At 38.4% G+C, this 22,567-nt stretch overlaps 1 protein-coding gene across 1 annotated transcript in view; it reads right to left on the bottom strand.

Moving 5' to 3' along the window:
- The window catches only part of LOC139134724 (uncharacterized), a 34,639-nt gene that overhangs the window by 7,397 nt on the left and 4,675 nt on the right, over positions 1-22,567 (bottom strand). The window contains exon 2 of the mRNA XM_070701696.1: positions 2,050-2,634. Within this exon, the coding sequence (XP_070557797.1) occupies positions 2,050-2,617 (568 nt within the window). The 5' untranslated portion in view covers positions 2,618-2,634. The remainder of the gene's footprint in view (positions 1-2,049; positions 2,635-22,567) is intronic.

The raw sequence follows: 22,567 nt of genomic DNA, 5'->3' as shown, positions 1-22,567 counted from the left end.
AAAATTTTGGTGCCGAAATTTCAGAGTTATATACCTAATTACAAAGTTTATTAAATATGCAAATGAATCCTTAATTAACTTTACACTACTAAATGCTTTACAATACAGTTAGATATCTGTCGTATCAGTATGTGCAGCAGTTTTCATCACATTTGATGCAGTTATTTCGGAGTTATATGACTAATTATAAGACTTCATGAAATATGCAAATGAGCTAATTATTAACTTGACACTGCTCAATGCTTCTCAGTACAATTGGATATTTATCAGATCAACATCTGTAGCAAGTTTCATCAAATTTAACGCAGTAATTTTGGAGTAATATCACTAATTACAAAGTTCATTAAATATGCAAATGAACCCTTAATTAACTTCACACAACTAAATGCTGTACACCACAATCAGATATCTGTCGGATCAGTATCTGCAGCAGATTTCATCACATTTGGTGCAGTTATTTTGGTGTTATATGACTAATTACAAAACTTCATAAAATATGCAAATGACCTATTTGTTAACTTGACACTGCCAAATGCTTCTCAGTACAATTAGATATTTATCAAAACAATATCTGTACCCAATTTCACTGACTTGGGTGCCGTAATTTCAGAGTTATATACCTAATTACAAAGTTCATTAAATATGCAAATGAACCCTTAATTAATTTCACACTACTAAATGCTTTACACTACAGTTAGATATCAGTCGGATCAGTATCTGCAGCAGATTTCATCACAGTTGGTGAAGTTATATCGGAGTTATATGACTAATTACAAACCTTCATAAAATATGCAAATGAGCTATTTATTAACTTGACACTGCCCAATGCTTCTAAGTATAATTAGATATATATCAGATCAATATTTGTTGCAAGTATCATCAAGTTTCGTTTAGGAATTTCAGAGTTATCTCACTAATAACAAAAGTTCATTTAATATGCAAATGAGAAGATAATTGACATGAAACTCACAGTATCATCATAATGTTCTTAGATTGTCATCTGTGAAAAGATTCATGAAATTTTGTGCAGTATTTCTTGATATATGCCAACACTGTCATTACCGTCTCCATAGGCAAACCATTGTACGGAAAAAAACGATCTTGCATAACTTCATTAATATGCAAGCCACACTAACCAAAATCTAATCAGTTCTTGCAAGTAGCATATGGTACCTGTGTACCAAATCTGACTTGAATCCGTTAAGGCGTTTGTGAGTTATCGTGTAAACAGACAGACAGACAGACAGACAGACACACACACACACACTAACACACACACACACACACGGACAGACAGACAGACATCGCTATGACATTAGCCCACGTGTTTACACACGTGAGCTAAAAAGAGGGGATTAAAAAAAAAATATTCCACAGTGTAGATTGCATGTTCCATGGTCCCTGATGCCTCCGATACAGGCTCTGACGAAGTTTTATGTCTGAAACTATGGGTCGGAAGGCATGATATTGTTCAATATAAACAAATAGCAGTTAGGCTGACACCTACAGTACCAATAATTTCATAACAATTATCGTGCCACAAATTATTGTACCAAGTTTTACCATGGTACACTCAGATTATTTTTCCGTATAAATTTAGGCATACATTTTCTTATCTAATTTGAATACAAGGCATTGCAATGAAGGCATTGAATGACATTATAGGTTTTAAAGTGCAAACACAACATCTGGCACAGAAAAAGATAACATAGGGCGAACAAATAAGGCTATTGTTTGCAAGGTCAGCGCTAGTTAGTGTTTGTGTGATACTGAGTGCAAGCACTTGGCGCAGAGGTTTTTGTTAGTTTCAGGCCCACTAGGTAGGACTCATGGCTCTCCTAATCAATCTAAGCATGCTGGAGTTTGATCCAAGAACGGCTTCAAAATCAGAATATATATATATATATATATATATATATATATATATATATATATATATATATATATATATTTCATATGTATGTATACGTATGTATGTATGTATGTATGTATGTATGTATGTATGTATGTATGTATGTATACACCTTGGAAGTCAACCAATTGCCTTACCATTAGCCTTCTCACATTTTTGTCTGAAGTCATCATCTGACCATTCTCTCGGACATCTGTGAAACATCGTCATATCGTACATGTCCTGTGGAGTCGACAAACAGTAGCTGGACAGCCAGAGGTCGTCAAGATTTGGCGGATTGTCACTATTACGAATACACACATCCTCGTAGTCATGACAACAGTCTTTGCGTAGCAAACACTGAGGTTCGCAACTACACATGTCGATTTCTATGTCGATTCTTTTATAAATCTTCGTACCATTACAAACAGACCCAGTCGGCGTTAGACACGAATCGAGTCGTTGGTCACTGCCTGGATAATGGCATAAAAGCGTGTCGTTGTCGATAGAGTAATAGCCTTGTACGAAATCGTCATCAGTGCTTTTTGAATTTGTCTCAGGAGTAGCTGAAACTGTTGGATCCACGAGCGCCTGACTTGTGTGATCGCCGGCATTGTCTCCCCTCTCAGTTGGAATTCCAACGACGGAGGCAAGCGATTTTACAACAGTTAGACTGTCCCAATAAGTGAGAAGAGCAACGAATAAGAAGATCCAAAGCAACTTCATGGTGATTGGAAGTTGTCCTGAGAGGAGAAACCAAATGGGATAGAGGTTTAAGCTGTACTTGCCTCGTTGACATCATAATCATTTGATAATAAATGACCCCCTACCAAATCCTTGTTAAAGGGATAAAGTCAGCCATTTTTCATGAACCTTGTTTGATACAAGATACTTCTTATATTGTTTGACATGTTGAAAGATACTGAATGAATTGGTGACCATGCATATATTTGACCCCGGTTTAAGGCACGATAAACGAAACCATCGCGAAAATGAAGTAATGGTCAAGACCGTTAATTCATTTTCGCGATGGTTTCATTTAATTTGACTAAAACCGGGGTCCAATATATGCATTGTCACCCGTTCATTCAATATCTTTCAACATATCAAATAATAAGTAGTATCTTGTATCAAACAAAATTCATGAAAATTGGCCGACTTTGTTCCTTTAAGGCGACTTAGCAGTGGCGATGTCAGGAGATCTGCCAATCATAGAAAGCGCGATTAAAACTATCTCATTGTGATAAACGTAGATATGTATTGTTTTATTAGTCCCCGCTGCGGAAAAGTCCGTAGGGGGCTTGTAGTTTAGGTCTGTACGTCCGTGCATCCGTCACCTGCCTTTTCTCAGACATCTATGAAGTAATTTTTAAGAACTTGGCATAAGTATAGCACCCTATGGTCCTTTGATGCACGCCACTTGATTTCACAAACAATCAAATTTGACCCAAAAGGATTCAATCTTTGGATATTCGGATCTATATCCTCTGAATCTGAATCCAAAAATACCCTAGGTTTGCGGTATTCAGACTTGTCTGAAACTGAATCCGAAATTACCTTTGTATCTTCCCAATGTGAATGCATCTCATTCAAATCATTCTTGATTTTTCAAGAAACTCTGACTGAAATCTAATGAAACTTGATACAGATGTTGATGTACCAGAGCTGTAATAGTGTGCAAAGATATTTAGTAGTGCCGTGTCAAATATTACTAATTAGCACATTTGATGAACTCTCCTAATTAGTGTACTATGTCCAGAAAGACTGCATCAAATTTAATGAAACATGGTACATTTGTTGAACTCTCAGCACTGTAACAGTGTACAAGGAAATGTTGCAGTATCATGTCAATTAATTGCTAATTTGAATATTTGATAACCTCTTCAAATTGGTGTGACATATATAGAAATACTGCATCAAATTTGATGAAACTTGATACAGATATTGATCTCACAGTGTTATAATAGCATGCAAAGACATTTAGCTATATCATGTGAATTAATCGATGATTCGCATATTTAATTAGTTTTCATAATTAAAGTGATATGTCAAACAATAATGCAGCAAATTCAATGAAACTTGGCACAAATGTTGAACACAGTGCTGTAAAAGTTTACAAAGAAATTAGTGCACAAAGAAATTAAGCGTTCTCATGTCAATCGATTGCTAACTTGCATATTTACTGAACTTTCCTAATTAGTGTTCAATGTCCAGAAACTGCTTCAAATTAAATGAGACCTGGTAACGATGTTGAACTCTGAGTACTGTAATAGTGTGCAAAGACATTTAGCAGTTCGATGTAAATGAAATGCTCATTTGAATATTTGATGAACTTTCCTATTTAATTCGCTATGTCTAGGAATACTGCATCAAATTTTATAACACTTGGTACAGATGTTTATTTTACTGTTGTAATAGCATGCAAAGACATTTAGCAGTATCAGGTCAAAAAACAGCTGATCAATGAATTTTCTTAATTAGTGTGATTTGACAAGAAATACTGCATCAAATTTCATGAAACTTAGTACAGATGGTGAACCCTCAGTGCTGTGATAGCGTGCAAAGACATTTAGCAGTATTATTACAGTTAGTTGCTTAATTGCCTATTGAATAAGCTTTCGTAATTAGAGTGATATGTCTCGAAATACTGCAGCAAATGTGATGAACCTTGGTAAATATGTTGATCTCACAGCGTTTTAATTCAATGCAATGACATTTATCAACATTCTTTCGGTGAATTACTAACTGACTTATATAAAGACCATTCATAATTAGGGTAGCAGTCCTCTTTGACGTTACATTTTCACCACCATAATATGAACCGACCTCATTGTTTTTTTGTAGTAAACTGGGTCTCTAACCAGGGAAAGAATGTTTGTAAATAGTGATCTTTATCCTGATGAAACTTGCTGCAGATTTTGCTATACAAAGATTTAACCGTTAAGAAAGGCACAGCAGTATTCATACCTAATTATAGCAAGTCTCCTCTATAGAGAACATAGGGACATTTTTGGTTCATATCTAGCGTTCTTATTTTTTTATGTTAATAACCGTTACTGAAGCATGCCTTGACCAGTTTCCTGCAGATTAGTTAAATTTTGACATTTCACAAGTCAGACATGGCGTACCTAGTTCTGTGGAAATTGGTAAAAGGACATAGCATCTTTATTGCTCCTTTCCGTGGGTCACTTCAATTTACTTAGTATCCATTTCATATACTGTAGGTTTTGTAAGCCTTTGTATACTGTTAGTTTCGTGAGCCCCGAAGATTATTACCTACTTTAAGTAAATCAGTCACTAATTAAAAAGTGTAATAAAATAAATAAATACATAACCCTCTGGCATTAATACTTATGTCTACTTGTTTATAGTACAATCCAATATTGGCATCAATCATAGATAGGTCTTTTGAACCATTATGTCGTTTTTCATGTTGATCATATTTACTTCAATTTAGTTACTCCCACTGACTAATTTCCGATTACAAGCAGGGACTATGTCATTGTCAATGACTTGTTTCTACCTTGTTCTTCTGTATACATTTTTTATTTTAAAGAAAAGATAAAAAGATGTCAGTATCTCCTCTGCCACAAATATCCTCAACTTAGTCAAGTAATATCTTTCAGCCTTTGTTATTATATTGTAGAAAATAACATTTAAATTCATCAGTCGTTTTCATTTGAAATGCTTCTTCGATGACATTTGAAAAATTTATGAGGTACTGAATTCTTTCTATTAATGTTTTTTAGTTTCCTATGACATTAACTACAACTTAGCGCTTCAGTTAGGTGACTTGCGTTTGTCAAAATCTTCATACTTATGACTCCTGTGGTCGTTTCGTACATAAATTTGATATTTTTTGCTATTTTTATGTACATTCATACGTACCTGCCTATCTCCTTACCTGCCTCTCAACCTTCCTACCTAACTACCTACCTACCTACCTACCTACATACCTACCTACCTACCTACACCAGCGCTAAACCCCCACCCCCCTCGTTTTTTAAATAACACAAACGATTTCTTTAATTTTATTCTAACACTAGAATAGTACCCCCTGTTTTTTTACCCCAGCGATTTTTCTCTAGATGTTAACCCCCCCTTTTCGTTTTTTTCAAAACCACGGATTTTTTTCTGGATTTACTCTCCCCTTTTTTATTGACCCCGGCGATTACTTTCTATATCTATCACAGTACCCTCTCCCTTTTTATTTACCCCTAGCGATTTTTTTTATCTTGGATGACCCCTTCGTTTTTTTGACCCCAGCTATTTTTTTTCTGGATCCTCACAAATATTTAAATTAATTTATAAACAATTGGCGCCGTACTACATACATAGATGCATACATAAATTTGACAATATAGCAGTCAAGTTAATATCTATGATCGTCGTAACGATGCCATGATAAGGTTCATTCAGCATGCACATGTGATGTATCCAAAAGAAATATAAAATGAGAGACAGCATTTCGTAATTTGCGAATATCGGATTACGGTGCAGTTTAGCATTATCGAATGCAGTTAAAATGCCCTTGATACGACTGAAAAGGTACTCGCATTTCTGAATTTCTGCTAAGAAGAGAATTTTACTATTGCTGCGCATAACATCATGTTGTTCCAACAACAAGGGGAAAAATAATACGATAGCAACAGTCGTCGCCGTCGTCATTATCATCATCGTCGTCGTCGTCACTTCACTAAAAATACTGTAGATTTTCGATCGGATTCGAACCCACAACGTACAGCATCCAGTCACCTAGAAGTTACATCACAGTCAAAACTCTAAAATATAAAAAGTCAACGTATGACGATGTTTGCAGGCAGCTTTTACAATCTCAAAAATCATGTATGAAACCCAGCAATACATATGAGTCATATTTAGCTATTAAGCCGGCTAAGTTATATTAGTTGAAGGTATAATATATAGGGACATAATTGTTCAAAGTATTTATTGTTCAACTGATAATGTTTCGTCCTAGAAGTCATTTGGTGCATATCTTTGTTTGGCTACGATGGTGAGTAGCCACTAAAAACTTTTTTTTTAAAAGTACGAAATTAAAAAGTACTCCCAGTTAACACTGGACAGGCAAAGTGGGGCTTCTACTTTTGGAACTTTTATTAGAATCCCCCCCCCCCCCCCAACTGCAAACTTGAATACTTCAGCATTGTTTAAATTCATGAGGGAAAATGCCAAGAGGATTTGACCGGTTAAGAAGGGCTTGACTACGCAGTTTCTACATAGTGAAGTGTCATTACGTATTCATGGTGACCCCTGGCCAGCTGTCAATATCTTTAGGGGCTTTTGTCTTTTGGCCTGCTTTGCATATGCGTCGTTGGACACGACCTGCCAATCACCCAGGTAGTCAATTAAACTATTAATTGACTGTTTACCGACCCAATTAACACTATCCAGCAGTATCAGTCATATTTTAATCGCGTGCCCGGTGGGCACAACGTAGGAACGCGTGTATTTCTATGTGTACGTTTCACTTGTGGTGTTGTTTGTATCATCGTGCGTTTGAAGTCCTTGTTTCACTTACAGTATTACCTTCAAGGTGACAGGCTTACTATTAATGTTCAGTATCATTGCACCGAGTTCTGCCCACGGTGAAAACCACCTGTTTTGCCTACTAATTACTGCCCATCGCTGCCCGTCCTGAATGTAGCCTATCTATAGCTACAGTAATCAGTCAATATATAATACCCCGCGCCTTATACTTTTTATATAAACCACAGTCCCTCTATCCACGAGGGACTGTGTATAAACTTATAAAATCATAGTCCAAGCCGTAAAATTGTTGACGTTCGACCCTATATACAGGCTGATCGTTGAATCGCACCGGCGCATCCATGTTTACTTGCCCCATAAGCTTACTACTCTGCAAAGGGTGGGCCTGGTGGGTAGATGGAATTCCTGGGCCAAAAGTGAACACCGGGGCGAAACTTTTTGTGAACCCATGTGAAAACATAAATCGTTTATCAGTTTGATATATACTCCTAAATTGTAAGTTTGATTTTAAAATCGAGACCACATTCAAGGGCTATGCAGACCGTCCATTTACGCACACACAGTGACAAGAAGGCGGCAAACACCTACTAACCAAGCACATCGAATCGGCGAAAGAAGCATAAAAAAGCTAGGCTTATCGCCAAAACAAACGCGCCAAGCGCTAACAAAAACCCATACCAAGCGGCCCTTTTCAGGGCCACTAAATACTCCAAAAAGAGAACTACCAAAAAAACCATAAAATTACATAGAACACACAAACACTTAAAAGAAATAACAAAAATCGTACACATAACAAACAACTGTAACACAACATTAAATACAAAATAAACAATCACCGTAACGTAACAGAAAAAATGGCCGTGGAAATAAATCAGCTATTTCCAAAGAAAAGCCGACAGCAACATGAAATTCAACAACAACCTATCATCGCTCATGCTCAAACTATGAAACTCCGTAAAATAGTACTAGGCAAAAGCCTTAAAATTAATTCGGACACCAACAAAACCAAACAGAATAAAACCACCTCAGGATTTCAACAAATAAAGTCGTAAAATGTGACTACGCTACATCGTGAGACACAAACAATCGCAACAACACCAATTCAAAGAAAAGTCAAATTGGGCTCCACGAACAACAAAAAACAAAAACTTGAAAGCTATCTGAAGCTGCTAAACTCGCACTTCTAGAGATACCCTTTCAAACAAGGAAACAAAACATGTCGCGCGCTAAAAGAATCGCGATAAACCAGCTTGCAAACAATAGACAAATTTCGGGAAAAAAAACCTTCGACAAGGGTCGGGTTTTCGTCATTGTCAACACAACAAGCCAGAACAAACAGTAAACAAAGTAAACGAACTATTAATCAAAATGTAAGAGAACAAGCACATCAACCAGGATACTTGTAAGTATCTAAACATAAAATCCGTACCCCGCAGTGGTACTTATTGCCAAAAATTTCAAAAACCTCCCACCAAACGGACTCACAACGTGACCAAAATTTAATATACTTGCCTCGCTAATCGAAAAGCAAGACCACTAAAATGCATTAAAATAAATTTTCACAAACACAAACTAAGGAATGAATCTACACTGCGACTGATGAGAAACCACACTCGGGTTTCGAAACGCGAGCGTCAAAGGGCGACTCTATCAACTTTTGTAACAACATAGGTCCGGCTGCGTCTCGCCATAAGCTTTCCCCACACAAACAAAACATTACCGTACACACTAATCCAAACTTCTCTACAAATATCCAAAGCGAAATAAACCTTTTTATTAACACACAATGGGATAAGAATGTAAGGACACATTTTCAAAATGAATCAAACACAAACTCGACACAAAAACATTTAGAATAGTTAGGTGGGGAGCCTCTTTCACATTTTTTTACATCTCGCTCTACTGTCTATGATTCTAAAAATAAAGTCATCTGCCACTTTTTCTGTATACGCGGTTTGGCAAAAACTCATCTCTTCAATCGAAAGTCGGGTGATTCCATGGTTCTTTGGGGCACTTAAGTATACGTCGAGCTTAAGGAATGTGGTTACATTCGATTTCTCCTAGGGCAAATGCACGTAATTCATGCTGTTGGAAATACTGGCCGCTCATAAACAAGACAATAAACTCAATATCTGTGCGTCTTTACTTTTATTGTCAAAGTACCACCGACACTCACAAAAAACCAAATGGTTCAGTCCAGGTATTTGCAACTCTGCTATCCGACTGGTCAACAGGAAATCAACCATAGGTGTCTTTTGGCACGCGTATACGCCAGTCACCTCGGCGACGGTAATCTGCACCACTTATCACCATCGGGAAGGCACTCCTCCCCCTATACAACTGGCGATCCCTCCCTCAAGGCAATACGTCATTCGACCAAGCATTGTTATTGTAATTTCCTGCATAAAATTAACAGCGAGGTCAACCGGTCAAACGTCTTGGCATTTTCTGGCATGTTAGTTCAGAAAATTTGTTATTTTATTCTGCATTTTTCCGAGCAGTTATTTTCTCTATAATTTTGAGCACATTGACTTGTTAGAGTGCGAGGCAATTTCTTCAATAAAGTCACCAACATCACTCTACAGTCATGAAAGACAGTTGTAACACGGCACTTAGAAGGAAGCTAAAATGTAAAGTCAAAGTGATATGGAAAGCCAAAACATGATAGGACTTCGTCTTTGGGAGGTTTAAGAGATAAGAAAAGGGACGCTAGAACTTTCTCATCACTTTTGTTCTAAATGTTTTCTCTTTGATAACACAACAAATATATCTTAAGTTATCGCTGTCGAGGCGCGATATACCCTAAGTGTTCATTGGACCATAAGTCCGTTTTTTAGCTCTCGTGTGTAAACACGTGGGCTATTGTCATGGCGATGTCTGTCTGTCTGTCTGTGTGTGTGTGTGTGTGTGTGTGTGTGTGTGTGTCTGTTTACACGATAACTCAAAAACGCGGGGGGGGGGATTCAAGTCAGATTTGGTAGACAGGTACCATATGCTACTTGCAAGAACTGATTAGATTTTGGTTAGTGTGGCTTGCATATTAATGAAGTTATGCAATATCGTTTTTTTCCGTACAATGGTTTCCCTATGGAGACGGTAATGACAGTGTAGACATATATCAAGAAATACTGCACAAAATTTCATGAAACTTTTCACAGATGACAATCTCAGAACATTATGATGATACTGTGAGTGTCATGTCAATTTCTTCTCATTTGCATATTTAATGAACTTTTGTTATGAGTGAGATAACTCTGAAATTCCTGCAGCAAACTTGATGATACTTGCAACAAATATTGATCTGATATATATCTAATTATACTTAGAAGCATTGGACAGTGTCAAGTTAATAAATATGTCATTTGCATATTTTATGAAGTTTTGTAATTAGTCATATAACTTTGATATAACTTCACCAACTGTGATGAAATCTGCTGCAGATACTGATCCGACTGATATCTAACTGTAGTGTAAAGTATTTAGTAGTGTGAAATTAATTAAGGGTTAATTTGCATATTTAATGAACTTTGGAATTAGATATATAACTCTGAAATTACGGCACCCAAGTCTTTGAAATTGGGTACAGATATTGTTTTGATAAATATCTAATTGTACTGAGAAGCATTTGGCAGTGTCAAGTTAACAAATAGGTCATTTGCATATTTTATGAGTTTTGTAATTAGTGATATAACTCCAAAATAACTGCACCAAATGTTATGAAATCTGCTGCAGATACTGATTCGACAGATATCTAATTGTGGTGTAGAGCATGTTACTTGTGTGAATTGTGTGAAGTTAATTAAGGGTTTATTTGCATATTTAATGAACTTTGTAATTAGTGATATTACTCCAAAATTACAGCGTTACGTTAAATTTGATGAACTTGCTACAGATGTTGATCTGATAAATATCCAACGGTACTGAAAAGCATTGAATAGTGTCAAGTTAATAATTAGCTCATTTGCATATTTCATGAAGTTTTATAAGTAGCATATATCTCCGAAATAACTGCATCAAATGTGATGAAAACTGCTGCATATACTGATCTGACAGATATCTAACTGTGTTGTAAAGCATTAAGTAGTGTAAAGTTAATTAAGGGTTCATTTGCATATTTAATAAACTTTGTAAATAGGTATATAACTCTGAAATACGGCCACAATTTTGTGAAATGTGCTACAGATATTGATTTGATAAATATTAAATTGTGCTATGAATCATTGAACAGTGTCAAGTTAATATAGGGATTATTTGCATATTTAATGAACTTTGTAATTAGTGACATTACTCTAAAGTTACTGTATTAAATTAAATAAAACGTACTACAAATGTTGATCTGATGGATATCTAATTGTCCCATGAAGCGTTGAGCAGTGTCAAGTTAATTAACAGCTCATTTGCATATTAAATAAAGTTTTGTAATTAGTGATTAAAATCTGAGAGTACTGTGCGATGTTGAAAAAAAACTGCTTCATTAGTGATAACATATATCTTATTGTTCTGTGAAGCGTACTACTATTAATGAACCTGTTGTAAAACACGTGAGCATATTCAGTTCATATCTGGTTTTCATTTGTAGGTAAAGCTGAATATTCAAGGGATAGTAGCTGTATCTTTCGACAATTTTTCATTATTTTTCTTTTGTACATCAACGACAGACTTGCAGAGTCAAATATCCAAATTTCAGTTTATCAAGATATCGTACATGTGTGTAAAGTGTTGTACTATTTCTAAGACATGAAGTTTGGTCCGGAATGAAAATCCACTTTTTGCCTATACATATTTTGGCTACTTAAACAAGGTAAGTACTGGGCATTACAACAAACATTTAATCCTTTGACCATAATGGTTGCCCTCCAAAGAGGAAAATGGGGCTGAAAAGGTTCAGAGAGTAAAAGACAGTGTGGTTGATTTTAAAGAACAAAAATGACAAAGAAGTTGTATAATCATAAATTACAGCAAAGAAGAATTAAGACAACACAAGTTTAGTCTTCTGTTTATGGTGGTTTAGGTGCAAATGTATATTGTCAGTGACGATGCATTCTTTCATGTCTTTGAAACCGTGCTTTAAAAGTTGCCCTTGCACTAACTTCTAAGATATTGCACATGAATTTTTTCTAACTCGGATTTCCCTGTTTCCTTTTTGATGACAGTTCAAGCAACTTTATAAAAGAAATCACTGGTACCAGTAGCATTAACAAGCTACATCACGCACTTACCAAAACGGTGGCAAGGCAAGATGTTGTCCGGCTGGCTAGAGGGATAGATGTGGCCTTAGACAGGGTCATCCCTGATGCCTTGGAGCAGCTAGAAATTTCGACACAGAGGGATTCAGGCTGGGCGTTCAAGGGGGTTAGTGCCCTATGGCTGGCCATTTCTTGATACCAGCCACTGAGAGGCGGCTCCTACATCCCACTACCAGCAGGCGATCGTCAACATGAAAAACAGAGACGACCACTTCTGCCACTGGACTATTCGCTCAGCTGTCGTATCTCGAAAATGCAATCCTCAAAGGCTCTCATTGTACCCTTCCAAAGACAGCCTGGACAAGGCCTTCAGAGGGGTCGACTCCCCCACTCCCCTCTCTAAGAATGGTAAAGCGGTGTTTTCAATCAGGTTCGAACTCACAAGGTACAGCACCCAGTCACCTAAGGAGAAGTCGGAGAAAAACTGGGAAAAATCCTCAATCTTAGAAAAGATTTATTCAATAACCGAGTGGAGAGACAATGAGGTCTGGCTATGAATGATTTTTCTGATGCACAGGCGTATTTGTCTTCCACGTCAGCTAGCAGTCCACGGTAATGCTCTGGATCAACATGTTAATCGAGGCAGTTGGGAAATTCCACTACACGTCGGCGAAGGACCTCAACTGGCTTTGTCATGACTAGTCAAAGGACAGGCACCACAAACACTTCTGTGTGTACACTGCCTCCACGACTACACCAGGCAAGACCTGCTGGAGGCCTACGAGCCTGAATGCCTAGGCATCAGGGAGACGGCTGTGAGGGTGGAGATGCCAAAAGGGGGCAAAAACAAGTTCGTCATTCAAAACCACAACAAGCAGGTCCCCACCCCTAATGTGATTTACGCCAACTTTGAGGCCCTCATCACCAACATCAAGTCCCCTGAGCCTGGGCAAACGAACAGAATCACTTGAACGACTCAGCAGCACAAACCCTGCAGCTATTGGTATGTGGTCATGTGCTGCAGGGGTCAGATAAACCACCCTGTGGAGTACAGAGGGCCAACCCCAGAAGAGTATTTGCTCAGAGCTATCTAAGAAAAGGAGTGCCAGATCAAGGCATTCCAGGCCACCCCTAAAGCCTTGCGGATGGCACTAAAGGGCTGGCAGGCCTGCAGTTCCATCACAACCTGCCATGTATGCCAGAAGTCACTCGACGGAGACTCTGTCTATGATCATAGGGCTTGCAATCTCAAGTCGTGGCTGAGCCTTAAAACCATGCCTGTACTGGTCGTCTTCCATAACCTTTGGGGCATGACTCCAATATGTTAATGCATCTCTAGAGGTGACCATTTAAGGGTGGAAGGCGAAATCTCCTGCATCCCTAATAACACAGAAAAATACATCAGTACTGGTGTCTTTTGGGATGCGCTGCTCAAACAAACGGCAGTAGAGCTCGACCTGCTTACCAATTAAAAGCAACATCTCCTTATCTAGATAGGATTGCGTGGAGGCATCTCCATGATGTCAGAAAGATAGGCAAAGGCCGACAATTCCAATGATGGAGGGCCATGACTCACTGAAGTCCAACAGCTACATCCTCTACCTGTACGCCAATAACCTCTATGCTTGTCCAATAAGTCAGGCCCTGCCCACAGAGGGTTTCCAGTGGGTTGAGGACCGTGACCAAACTCATGGTCGTCATTGTCCACCATCTGATGGGCAGCCCTGAAGGCTGCATTCTTAAGATCGACTTCGAGCCGCATGAGGCTCACAACGCTTACAGTCTGCCCCGGTTGAGTAGTGGTGCTTCAGGAAGAGTGGCCGTTGGCATATTAGCGAGAGCTCTTAGGAAGAGGGAGTGCCCTATGACGTTGAAAAGGTGGCCCCAATCTCCATAACAAGGAATGCTACTTGCTCCATCACTGCAATCTCCAGCTGTACCTCTAGCTTGGCCTGCGCCTAAAAAAGCCTCACTTGGCCCTGAAATTCAATCAGAGCTTTTTGATTGAGCCCTATATATGGATAAACACAGAGCTCCAGAAGTGGTCAACCAGCACCTTTAAGGACTTGTACAAGCTAATGGACTCCATCTTTGGGAAGACCATGCAGAACCTCAGCAATAGGTCGACGAGTGGCTTTGCGCACACATGTGGAGGACAAGCTTTGGTGCCTGATAGCCAGCTCTTCCTTTGTGCAGGCTGACATCTTTGACGATGACCTCACAGTGGTTAAGGTCCACAAATGCCGACTTCTCCTCAACTGCTCTTTGTATGCGGGCATTACCATCCTGGATCTCTCAAAGCTCCTCATGTAGGACTTCTGCTACGATCAGATGAAAGTCTAGTACGGGGAGCGCTGCCATCTACTCTACAGGGCCACCAACTACTTCCTCCTCGAGGCCAAGACACAGGATGTCTACCAGGACATTGTCAGGCACCTATAAACACGTCAGACTACCCATGAGAGCACTTCCTCCACAGCACAGAAAATAAGAAGGTGTACACTGGATGTACTGTCGCCGAATATGTTGGCCTGGGCCCCAAGATGTATGCAATCCTGGAGGCTAAGGGGATTGATGTCAACAAGGCAAAGGGCGTGAAAAGAGTATGGTGAAGAAATATGGCAATAATACCTATCCGTAAGCCATATCACTAGGTCAAAATTCGTAATACTCTAGTTATAAACATAGACAAAAAACAGCACAGAACAGACAGTAAAGCACCAGTACACAAAACAAAGTCAAATTCATGAAAGAAAGATATATGGACCTCTGGGGAAAAGGCCAAGAAGTGATGTCAGGTGTTTCAAAAATAGTTAGCGCATCCTGCCCAACATGTGGCACCATGGGCAGAACAAACAGTCCCTCTTTGGCAGGAGGACCTTCAACAATGGCGTGGAAGTGCTGCATTCTGTGTGCCACAGCATCTACGGGCAGCACCTGAATAAGGTATCTCTGGCCCCCTTCAACAGCAAGTGATGGGTTGCAGGAAACAGAGTGGATACCCTGACCTACAGCCACGTAGGCACCATGGGATGGCTTACCGCAGACTGGTAGGTTGAAAACTGCCCCATGCTATCATCGTGCAAGCCATCACAAGTGTCTTGCTCTTGAAAGACGAAGACAAATACGGCAAGTCTGGTGGAAAGTCGGCAGTGAGTCAGCAGCAAGTGACCTGAAGACAGCTAATCCTGCCAGCAAGGGGCTTACCCCAGTCAAAGGAGACACACCACAGAGCCACTGACCAGACCTGTAGTGACATAGATCAATTCCCATATTTTCTGACTAGTGCTGGGCGTGCAGTACTCATAAAACTTTTGCTCATTAGCCATAAGAGTGGTCGCACCCCATCTCTTGCGAAAAGAGCTGCAAGTCACCATCTGTTATTTCAGCTCTCTCTCAGTCTCATGTTCTTGACCACTCTTTCATTGTCTGTATTTTTATTTTGAGGGTGGGTCTCTTCATCGCCTGGGCTCCTCCTGGCGATGTAAAACCATTACTTCTTCTGCACCACCATGATAGCTACAGCCTATAACACCAGGAACTGTTGAACAAGCAATATCAGAAGCGGTAATAGCTTCAATAGTAGCTCTGTAATCACATAAGGCAACAGCAGTAACAACGTCAGCTATAACAGAAACAATGTAGCGATAGCAATAACAGCCATATTAATGACAGCAGCAGTACTAGTAGCGGCAACTGCATCTGCACCATGAGCAACAGAAACAAGAGTAGTAACAGCAGCACCAGTAGAGATAAGCATACAAATAATAGCAATATCAGCCATACTAACGGCTGTATAATATATATCTGGATTTCACCCTTCATCGTATAATGTATGACTTTTGACAAACATTTATCGACAGCAGAAATGTGTCATTTCAGAAGAAAATCTGAACATGGTGATGTGGAGTTTTAAATCAATAAAGTAATGAGAATGGTTTGTGGTCAAGATATTCCAGCGTATATACAACTAACACACGAACAAATACAGCTATCAAGCCCCATAGAAAATATGTTTATAGGCTGTGAATTTGCTGCGATCTACATACTTAGACCGCTTGGATAGGCTTGTGCGCCCTCTCAAGTTGAAAACAAATATTATTATTATTATTTCACTTTATTTCGGACTAAATATGTCATTGAAATCTCAGTACAATAATGAATTAAGGTACAGATAATAAATATCATAATACACACTGAAGAAGTGATTTTAGTGGTGCATTATCATGCAAAAAAAAAAACCCCCAAAACACACAACCGCTCAATGGAAAAGTGATTTTATCCACAGATTGCGGAGATAAGAAATAAAATACATGCAATCATAAACTTGACGTGCACTCGTATTTCCACTGCGTGATAAATGTACTATAAAATCATACATTTGTTTTCTAAGAAGAGCATCAAAGTTGCATAGCCCATTTGTGACAAACATTGAGCTGGCACTACTTCGTCTCTCATAACCCCAAAAAATACGGGCGGCATTGTTGTAGGCAACTTTCAGTTTTCTCATGGCATCAGCAGAATATTTGAACCAGAGGTGACCACCGTACAATTGAGAGCGATACACTTTAAAAATTCTACATTTCACTTGAAAAGAGCACAAGGAAAATTTCCTTAGCAGCATATTTGCTGAGACATAGAATGCTCTCCTTTGTCGCTCAATATCGCTATCGTCTCTAAACTTATGTGTTAACAAAAACCCAAGATATTTCTTTCTTTCGACAAAAAGAATTTTGACACCATTGAGGTAAACAGCGGGAATGTGCTTAACTTTAGAAATCCTGATGTGACACACAAACATTCGGTCTTTTTCGTGTTGAAGACAATGTCATGAGTATTACTATAAGTGCTGCAAATGATGACTAATTTCTGTGTCCCTTTCACAGAGGGACTTATCAGACAAATATCATCAGCATATGCTTATTCATCACACACTTTGTTGTACAGCAACAGTGTTACTGCGTAGTTAATCACAAGAGATGACCGTGAACACCATACGGCTTAAGGTGGGGCTTCTGAAGGCTGAACAGGGGCTGGGGGTTGTTAAACAGAATATTGTGTTGTGTTCTACCTACTTACCACCAAAGGGTTCATCCAGTTATACAAGTGGGGAGGCAATCGAAATCGAAATCATTGAAAATTATGTAATTAATTTATTTACACGATTTACGAATTTCAATGTAATGATAATTAGTGAACGCCAGAATTCGTGACCTTCAAGATTTCATCATTGAAAATGAAGAGCGTAACGTGTTTCTATCTCTTTACTGTGATCTTGATAATTTTTATGTACCTATTCTTAAGACCACGTGCACCAGGCCAATGTCTTTTGCTGTTCCCTTATTGATCTGTGTCAAAGTCACGACTTGTCTGTTTTGAATGGCCGATTTGAGGGCGATGACGTTTGAAATTTCACATGTTGTACCGTAAACGGTGCCGGTGGTACACTAGTTGATTAAATAATCATTCAGAGTACTTTTTCCCTATTTTATACTTTGTGGCAGATTACGCCGTAGACAGTAGAAGGGGAAGATCCTCTACTGTTTATGATTGCGCTGATGTTTCTGATCACTTCCCTGTGTTCTGCATTATTTCTTTCCTGAACGCCACAACTGACCTCTCTCGATGAACGGGATAATATAATTCCGTGTAGACAATTGACTAAATACATTTAAGTGGAAACCTGAGTTATCTAGTGTTTTTTTGGGGTAAATTGCGAGACGGCATCGCAGATTCTCACTTTCAAAAATATAATGCTGCTATACAGACAGGTAATGTAGACAATGATAAAGGTATTTTAAACAATATCGACCGAGCTACTTTTCAAATGAAATATACAGCTGCTAGCAAAAATCACAAGAGTGTAAATGTACATGAAGCGTGGTGGAACAATAAGTGTTAATTGTCCTGGAAGGTATATATATATATATATATATATATTATATATATATTATATATATATATATATATATATATATATATATATATATATATATATATATATATATAATATATATATATATATATATATATATATATATATATATAACGAGTATATTAAAGCCAGAAATTATCATATAAGGCTTAGAAATTGAAAAGTCAAAATTATCAACAAGAACTTTTAACAAACAAAAGTTTAGTCAATTATCAAACGTCTCAGGAGTGGGGAAAGTACGTCACCAAGCGATAGACTGGTTTGATTAATTCCATAATTTATTGGATACTAACGTAAACTCAGACGATTTTAAGTTTGATGAAAACAGAAAGGTTGAGTTAGCAAAGCATGATGAGGATTGTGACTTGTGTAGAGAAGATGAGCCTGCTTCCTTGAATTCCCCCATTTCTTTAAATGAAATTGAACGTACTATCAGGAAATTAAAAACAAACAAGTCACCAAGCCCAGATGACTTTATGAACGAGATATTCATGTGTAGTATTAAAAATATATCAAATTATTTAAGTGACCTTTTCAATGCTATTTTAATTTCTGGTAATTTTCCAAAATATGGTGCAGAGGAATTGTTTATTGTCTACATAGCAAGGGGTCAATGGATAATACTAATTTAAATTATTACTGATGGATATCTGTTTTGTAAACACAACAACAAAGTCTTTCCAAACATTCAAAATGATCGACCTGTTCATAGGGTTGAGATATTTAAATTGACAAGTAATGCACAGGCTGGGTTTCCAAAGGGTTATCAACTATGGACCATTTAATTACTTTGCAGTACACAAATATTTATCAAATCGTAAAGGAAGATGCATGGTCTCTTTGTTGATTTTTCAATAGGCTTCGATTGTGTGCGACATGATTATTTATGGCAAAGGCTTATATCTTATGGCCTTCATGGCAGAGATTTAACAGGTTTTTCGTTCGAGGTACTCAAAATTAGAGTAATGTGTTTTGTGTTATAATAGTCTAACTGGTTATTTTGAATGTAAAGTTGGTACTAGGAAAGGCTGTATGCTTTGTCCGTTATTGTTTAGCATATATACAAGTTAAAGAGAGACATGAGTGCCAATAAGAGAGATGGAATATTTGTTAGTGAGCATTTACCAAATCTTGGTTTGTTGATGTACGCAGATGATGTTCCTGATATCTCGGATCTCCCTCGCATCGCAGCGTAACATTGACCAATTAGCGTTGTGTTATACAAACAATGGTGCATGAGGGTATAATTTTGACAAAACAAGAATTATCGTCTTTGGAAATGGTGGACACTAAAAAGATATGAAAAATAGTCTTATGTAGGGAGTGAAGTTACAACTACCTTGAGTAATTAATCGCGTCAAGGCTATCTTGATCTTCAGCTAAAATTGATTTGGTCTCTCAGGACAAAGAGGACGCAGATTCGCTTTGTTGTAAGGGGTGTTGCACCCGACGCTGGGTATCTTGCTCATGATCACTTTTTTGCAAGTAAATATTCATTGAATTTTATGTAATTTGTCGACCCAAGATAAAAATAGTGGTTGAGTTCACCTTTTAGCTTGTTAAGCAGTAGTAAGTTGGGTAAGAAAGGAGTGTGAACTTATGCAAATTTATGCAAATCATCTGATTTCCTCGATTCTCTTTTCTCCAATTTTCAAGATTCCTAAAGAATTTAACTCAAGTCTGGCTGGTCAAATTTTCTGAAATTTTCACATTATATTCATTAAATATCATTTAACAAAACGATAGTTTGTTGGGCAATACAATTCTTACAGTATGAATAAGAGGCACTTTAATTTTGCTGATCATGACTTTAATCACTTTTTTGAGCGTCAGCCTTTCAACCCCTGCCATTTTAGAATGAGGACAGACATAAACATATACACTTGTTTCAAGTGAAATATTAAATTTCAGAAAATAGTATCAAGTTTTTAACTTAAATTATTTTTTCATCATCAATACCCTAAGTATGTATTCTTCGAGTAAACTATTGCCATCATACTAAACTTTAGAGTCCCTGGTGTTTGAAAATATATAATATGAGGGGGTTTTCTTGTCATCTTTGATGAGAGATATTGCTTAAAAAACTGTGTTGGTAATGCGCAGCTCCTCCTAAGAGATACTTTCTTCTCTGTCTATGCAAAACGCTTTCAAACGGTTTGAAAGTTTCCCCCAGGAAACATCTTTCTGCGAGAACTCCTACTTACCTGTCACTATTTCTTTTGGGTTATCTCATTTGCTGCCTTCCAGAACGAGGCAAAAATTGAAATACACGTGATCTCATCCCAGGCGGAAACCGCCATGAGAATTCACATTCAAACAGTTCTCAACCTCCATAATAGACTATCAAAATAGTGGGGAGGAGGGAGGGAGGAGTGACAGGTTCTCGCAGAAAGATGTTTCCTGGGGGAAACTTTCATTCTGCTTCATCCTCCTACTTACCTGTCACTATTACTTTTGGGTTACACAGAATCCAAAGCTTAAATGGAGGAGGGTATGTCAAACAAAGACTCCCAACCTAGGTAGAGCCACACCTCAAAGAACCTAAAGCAAAACTAGCTTCCATAGGCACATCCTGATCCTTGAGGTAAAAGTTAATAAAGGTATTTGGAGAAGCCCAAAAACCAGCTTTACAAATGTCATCCACTGACACTCCTTTAAACAAAGCCCACGAGGCAGCCATAGCTCGCGTATCATGTGCTCTGATGGAATGCACAAGTCTACAATGGCCATGGGAAGAATCATAGGCAAGTTGGATTGTATCCCTTAACCATCTAGAAATAGTGTCCTTGGACGCTGGATCATGTTGACCTGGAGACACCTTAATGAACAACTGTTCTGTATTACCACGAAGTTGTGCAGTCATCTTAATGTAGTAACGAAGAGCCCTACAAGGACAAATAAGTTTATCCTGAGGATCACTTGAAATATTTTCAAGACTCGGAATGAATATCTCTGTACCAACACGAGATACAGATTCATTCTTTGACAGAAAACCTGCCCTAGGCAACAATCTAACACCTGTAGGCTCCCATCTGAGACAAGCACTGTTGATAGACAAAGATGACTCACTACGTCTACGCCCAGACGCCACAGCTATGAGAAAAACAGTCTTCATAGTTAAATACTTCAAACCAGATTCACTAATAGGCTCGTAAGGAGCTGGCTTTAATGAGTCTAACACTAAAGGAAGACTCCAAGAAGGCAAAAGTCTCCTCTGAGGAGGACGCTTAATAAAAAACCCTTAATCAGAGGATGCTGACCTACACTATGTTCACCATAACTCGGAAGGAAAGAACTCAACGCTGAACGATATGTTGAAATAGTTTGGGGCTTTAGACCTCTAGCCTCCAAAAGAAAAACCAGAAAATCACCCACAGAAATTAGAGGTGGATGCATGGGATCGACATCATGTTCTTTGCACCAATCACTCAATACTCTGAACCTGTAATTGTACGATTTAATGGTTGATGATCTAGGAGAGTTCGCTGCATATTCTGCAGCTCTCGCTGAAAATCCCTCTGAGCAAAAACGTTTCTTGACAGTTTCCAAGCAGTCAACTGGAGGACTGATGGATCTGGTTGAAGAAAACCCGACAACGGTTGGCTCAGAATGTCTGGGGTCTCTGGTAGCTTTATTGGAATTTCTATTAGCAACTCCAGCAATCAAGAAAACCACAGTTGTCTTGGCCAATTCGGCGCTGTCAGAATGACAACACACTCCTCGTGTCTCATCTTGCTTAGTACTCTTGGAATCAGAGACACTGGAGGAAACGCGTATGCGAACATGTTTGTCCAGGGAACTGAAAAGGCATCCACTGCCTCTGCTCTTTGGTCTGGAACTGGAGAACAATACACCTAGTGGGCATTGTGTGCGGTTGCAAACAGATCTATGTGAGGCCTGTCTAACACCTTGAAAAGGGACTCTACCACCTGATGTTTTAACATCCACTCTGTTGGGATAGGTCGTCTCCTGGACAGAGCATCTGCTATCAGATTGCACCTGCCTGATATGTGAGCTGCCCTGATCCTGATATTTCTGATAATGCAC

This window comes from Ptychodera flava, chromosome 6 (genome assembly GCF_041260155.1).
Source record: "Ptychodera flava strain L36383 chromosome 6, AS_Pfla_20210202, whole genome shotgun sequence".
Taxonomy (NCBI): domain Eukaryota; kingdom Metazoa; phylum Hemichordata; class Enteropneusta; family Ptychoderidae; genus Ptychodera; species Ptychodera flava.
This window is presented reverse-complemented; position numbering and strand designations above follow the sequence as displayed.